Source organism: Mesitornis unicolor, unplaced genomic scaffold (assembly GCF_000695765.1).
Source record: "Mesitornis unicolor isolate BGI_N332 unplaced genomic scaffold, ASM69576v1 scaffold51775, whole genome shotgun sequence".
Taxonomy (NCBI): Eukaryota; Metazoa; Chordata; class Aves; order Mesitornithiformes; family Mesitornithidae; genus Mesitornis; species Mesitornis unicolor.
This window is the reverse complement of record NW_010188530.1, coordinates 4978-11068: the sequence shown is the minus strand read 5'-3', so window position 1 is coordinate 11068 and position 6091 is coordinate 4978. Positions and strand designations below refer to the sequence as shown.

Below are 6091 nucleotides of genomic sequence, written 5' to 3'. Positions count from 1 at the left end.
CAGGATTTAGGAAACAGGATAGAAAAGCTGCAGAAGGAATAATACGGAAGAGAAGGAAAAGGAAAAGGAGAACAGAGGAAGCACTAACTACTATTTTCTTTTTAAATGCAGCAATTTAATGTATATTGTAGCTATCCCTACTTGAAGTTATATTTCAACTTATGAGTACCTAAGGCAAAGCTTTTTTAGATAGTATAGTATGGTAATTTGCAAGCCATTAGCTTTGCTTGTGCCTCAAGCATTCCAGATTTTCCCAAGTGATATTCTGTCCATTACTGATCAGGCCTTATCTCAGTAAGGTTTGATGTGTTCAACTGGCATGTCTTTAGGCCAGCATTACTTGTTATGGTTATTTGAAAATATATAATAAATATAATCTAATGTCGTTAAATATAAATCTGACTACCTATGTGTATTGTGATAGCATTTCTGAACTTAGAAATGTGATTGATCCCATGGTGCAAAGCTGATTGAGAAATCTTACTGATGGTAAAACTGCAAGGAATTCTGGCACCAAATGGTATCATTCAATGGATCATCTCAGAGTGGGGTATATGTGTTTGCAGATAGAGCAGACTTGTTCAATTAAAAGAGAAGTGATCCTGACTCTTTAGATGTTGTCTCTGATTAGGTGAGATGCTTGGAAATCTAAATATTGTACATCAGATGATGAAAAGATTTTTTTTACAGTACAAAACCTCTTTCTCTTGTTGAAGAATTCTTGTGCCAAAACCTTATTTCTGGGTGTTTTGGCTTTGGAAAAGTGGAATTTAATTTTCTGTGGCCTAGTCTTAAAAACAAAGCAGTAACTTGCCATTTTGGGGTCCCTAATGGACAAGTTTGATCAGAGCTTACTTCCCTGCAGAGTTTATTAATATGCAATAATACGACTCTTTTCCTACTGTACCTCTGACTTTTAAACCCCTGGATGGTAAATACGGAATATTTCATTTGTGGTTTTTTTTCAGAACATGAGAGTGCGGACAGTAAAAGGACAAGATTACTATTCTAAAACTGGAGCAAAATTTCATGGGAAAATGGAACAAAAATTTATTCTTGTTGACTGCAAGAAAGTCATGTATGGTTCTTACAGGTAAGATCAGTCACTGAGGTGTCCATAGAAACCTGTCATTTCAGTAACTTTCCTGTTAGGAAAATGGGCAATTTTTAAAATTTTTTTTTTATTTTTTTAGCTATTTCTGAAAATTCTTGCAGGAAATTCCATGGGCAAATTTTATTTTAATTTCTGTAATTTAAGAAGTTATTATAGGTACTTATTGCTAACTAGCCTAACACAGAGCCATTTTTTTAAATTTCTCTGTTAGTTTTTCACAAATAACAAATAAAGGAGATAGATAGCTTTTGCTACAGCTGAAGACTTGCTAAAAAGAGACAGAAATCTTGATTTGTCTTATATCGTCTGAATTATTCTTGTTTAGCATTCACTCCAGAAAAGACCGCCAGAATTACTTCATAAGCTCTGTTGGATAGTTCTACCTTGTAACAGTCTTCTGAATCTAGTTGTTAGGCACTCTGTAGTGTATCATGGTCAGATTCAGAGTTGCCTAAGTTGACATAGTCTCACTTTATATTTGACTGTTTCTTTATTCTACATTCTGTTGTATTGCCAGTGTATTTCCAGTCTATCTGTACAAAGCATAGGCTCAAAGAATTTAGCTTTGCAGAGCTGGAAAATAATCTAAGTTAAAGCAGAAACAGTTTTATCTCACTATTTTCCTTCTTTCCATGCTAAACTTCTCTCCTTTGGCCTACTGAATTAGTTTCTGCCAGCATAGTGCCTGGATGCCAGATCCACAGCCACTGACTTTCATAGATTTCCACCACTGTAAGCTTTCAAAAATCTGGCTTTTTATTTCCTCTGAGATTAGGCCAGCCCCAAATTGAGACTGACATATATAAATGGTAGTGAGGTAAGTGACAAGTTCATAAATGAATCAGTGTAAGACAGTCCAGGGAGATTCTGCCTGCTTTGACATCTATTCACAGTGTTAGAGTCTGAGAGAATGGGATAGTTTTTCTAATTTCATTTTGAAAAATAACACTGCTTTAAGACCTAGCACCACAGGGGCTGGAATCATCAATTTCTATAGAAATTAAGTTTGCTTTGTAAAAGAATCTAGTGATTTATAACAGGCGTGACAAGTCTTCCTGAATTCTTGCTCTCTGAACCCAATTTAAAGTTTAGGGTTTTTTAAAAATGTTACAAAATATATAATTCTTAATTGTAAGAATTAATAGAAAAAACTTATACATCATAATTTGATTGAATCTTAGCACACAGTTTTTTTCCTGAAAAATACAGAACTGACAAAACAAATACAAAAATCAGCAAGCTATTTACTTGAATACTACAAACCTGTTTTCTAGCATCCAGAAGGCAAATGCAAATAAAGCAAGCTCATTGTTTTAATTTTTTTTCCACTTCTTTTTTTAATGAAAATAGGATTGCAAAACATACTTTTACTTTGTTGTAATCTACAAATTGCATGCTTTCAACACCATGATATTAGGCTTGTTGAAACATCCTTAATGTACATGTAAAGTAGTCGTAGCTGTTTACCTTTGAGGACGAGTTAATGTACAATAGAAAGAACATTTTCTTCATCGGAATATCATCATTGCAATTAAAAGAAATATTCATATCCAATCTGGTGTGTGTAGCAGAAAATGCAACCGTTTAACTATTCTGCGGTGCATCTTTTTGTAAATATGCTTAGAGTGAAGTATATTCAGAACTGTTGAAGCAGTTCTGAGTATTATTTCAAATATTGTTGGGTTTTTTCACAACATAACCACACATTAACATTCTCTGACTCAGGAGTAAATACAGTGAGTCTAGTCAATCCTGGTTTAGTCTTTGTAGAGGTTATTTTGTGCCATTAGATATTTGTACTCCACTGTTCTACATTAGTGACGTTTTTTGCAATATCCACTTTTTATTAGGGTAATGAAGTAGTTATAGACTCATCCCTGCACCCACTGAAAGCCATGGAAAGTATCCAGCTGAGTTCAATTGGTATTAGATTAGACCTTCCAAATCCAAATTACATCAATCATCCCCACCATTTATTTATTTACTTACTTATTTAGAAAGTATTTGTACAAACTCCAGGTTCATGTGAAAGCTTTCTTATCAAGAAGGACCAGTGTAATACTTTAGTTCAAAAGAACTGTTTCTAATGGTCATTTGTTATTCTTTCAGCTTGATGTGGTCATTTGAAAAAACCAACCTCAGCATGGTTCAAGTTATCACAGGACAGCTGGTTGAATCCTTTGATGAAGAGTTCAGGACACTGTATGCCCGTTCTTCTGTTCCAAGTTCATTTGCCCCAGAATTAGTGCGGGTAAACAGTCGCAGGACACTCTGGGATAATGATACATACCAACACTCGGTGTCTTCCTTGGCTTCAGTTTCTAGCCAAAGAAACCTTTTTGGTATGCAAGACAAGGTTCACAAGATAGATCCTGTATGTTGGAAAACTCGTGGAAGATACGCTGTGAATGAAATAGATAAATATGGCTTAAGAAATCAAGCCTATAATAAACAGCCATTTCATCCAGGTTTTAATATGCAAAATCCAATCCAGCAGTATCAACCTAGTGAAAAAAATGAGCACTGGAAGAGACATAGTTATGCTGGGGAGAAGCCAGAAAGGACGCCTTACCTATTGCTCAACAGAGCTATTAATAGAGCTAGCAATCACTCAAATACTTGGAAAATGCCATCTGATAGCCTTAGTATTGTTTCTTCCTTACGAGGAGGATATGCAAATAACTACAATATACCCCAGCAGAGTTTTGCTGATCAGTTTTCACGACCAAAGGTAAATCTTGTGGAAAGAAATTCAATTGTACGGAGGTCTTTTAATGGGACAGATAATCATATCCGCCACCTGCAGCAAAGGATGCCAACCCTTGAACACACAACAAAATCATTCCTGCGTAACTGGCGAATTAAGTCGTATTTGAATGATCAGTCAGATTATCCAGTAGAATCTAATGGGTCGGCCTTGGGTGACAGGTATGATAGCTATGACACACCTGAAAATATTAAAACTCATGCACTATATTCTCATTCTCGCTTACGATCATCATTGGTGTTTCAGCCAACTTTACCTGAGCAGCAGGAAGTAAGCAGCTGTGCAAGTTCTTCAAATTCAACTATAATTGGGTCTGAGGGAAGTGCAACACCTAAAGGGACATCTAATCATGCTCCAAGTGTGGAAAATGGAACAGAAAATATTTCAGAAGAGCTTAGCACAAACATAACACTTAAATCAGATGCACCAAAAAATCACAGAATTCACATTGCAGACAATGCAAAACCTAGTGTAAATTCAAATGCAACAGGTGACTCATCTCTCTACTTGTGCACAACACTGGGTGTGGACAAACATGCAGAAAATTTGAAGAACCTTCAAAATGAAAATATGCTAAAAAGAAGAAGTTTTCCCATGTTCAATTCAAAGTCCATATTAGACCCTGGTGCTAACAAACATGCATCCAGTTACGTTTACAGCACATTGACTAGGCATAGACTTAAGCAGCCAATTAGTCCAAAACTTCCAGAGGACATGCTGAAGAGCTGTAAAAGCTTGCACAGTGTGACCAACCACCTGCCACAGGAGGAAAAGAACCTCAAAGGAGAGCTAAAAAGCCCAGCTGCTAGCAAGGCAATCTCTATGGCTGCTCTCACTGAAGCTACCAAAGAGGAGTCTAGTAAGGACTGCACATCAAAGAAAGAAAGTAAGAGTTCCCCAAGTTTTTTAAAGAAAGGATCTCAGAAATTGCGGTCACTTCTTAATCTCACACCAGACAAGAAGGAAAACTTGTCAAAAAACAAAGGTCCTGCCTTTTACAGAATGTGTAGTAGTTCTGACACATTGGTTTCTGAAGGAGAGAATCAGAAACCAAAGATTTCTGAGAATAAGACAGATTCGTCCCCAAGGAGAAAGAGAAACACATCATCAAATTCTCAAGGTAGCTTGAACAGAAGTAAAGAAGATGTCACCGGGAGCCCAACAAAGTCTCCAAAGTCTCCAAAGTCACCGAAACCGCAAAAGCCTCCATCTGATGAAAGCAGTAAAAAGTGTCCTCTCTTGTGCTCCCTTGAAAGTAAGTTTGTAGAAACTGCAGGAGATGCATCTACCCCAAGATTTAATACCGAACAGATTCAGTATCAAGATGTAAAGGAAATCACCACAAATACTACTCCTGAAAGTACCCCTGTTTCTGCTCTTCAAAGAGCAAGTTCAGTGACACCACAGCTGGCAAGCTCAAACCACCAAGAGGAGCTAAGGTCTCGCTTGAGTGAAAGGCGTGTTTACAGTCGCTTTGAGCCATTCTGTAAGATGGAAAATTCTAGCCAACCTGTAGGAAATGCACCCAACAGCAGTTCACATCTCATGGATATCAAAACCAAGACCTTAGGGAATAATTATGGCAGGAGTAATCACATGGTCAGCTACAACTCAACTGCTTACCATCCATTGCAGCCTAATGAAAATAAGCTGAGAGGATTTATGCAAAAGTTTGGGAACTTCTTACACAAAAGCAAGTAAAACTTTTGTTGATTATGTGGAAATAAAGCAAGAGTAGCAAAGCTGGACATAATCTTAAACTGGACAAGACTGACGGGCAACTTTTGTAGAGCTTAGGTTTCTTCTTGGGTCTAGGACATTGGAATTAATGTACATATTTTTACATAATTATCCTAGAATTGTTATACTTAAGTCTTTACAGAAATTCTGTGTCCAGAAGATGTCTCAAGAGAGTTGTTTATAGTGTTTATATTGTAAGATTAATTTTATACATTCTCCTTGTGAAGAAAGTACATACTAGTGTATTGTAAGATTAATGTGGGGAAAAAGTGATGGAGGATGTTTTTAGACTTCAAATAATACTGTTTCCAAAGATTTGCCCTTTAAAAATAGGATAGCACTAGTAATAGTGGCTTGCATTTTTTCAGCATTTATGTACACTTCAAAATGAGAAACACAAATGTTAATGCATTGCATGTTACTTATCTTTAAACTAATTTTTGAAAATCTCTTTTAGACTTTATCTTGTT

At 36.3% G+C, this 6091-nt stretch overlaps 1 protein-coding gene across 1 annotated transcript in view; it reads left to right on the top strand.

The window, feature by feature from the left end:
• FAM83B (family with sequence similarity 83, member B) overlaps positions 1-5582 on the top strand; it is a gene marked incomplete at its 5' end in the record, with an annotated part of 10228 nt that extends 4646 nt beyond the window's left edge. Inside the window, 2 exons of the mRNA XM_010185770.1 lie at positions 969-1093; positions 3224-5582. Coding sequence (XP_010184072.1) covers positions 969-1093; positions 3224-5582 — 2484 coding nt within the window. The remainder of the gene's footprint in view (positions 1-968; positions 1094-3223) is intronic.
• Positions 5583-6091: the final 509 nt, after the last annotated feature.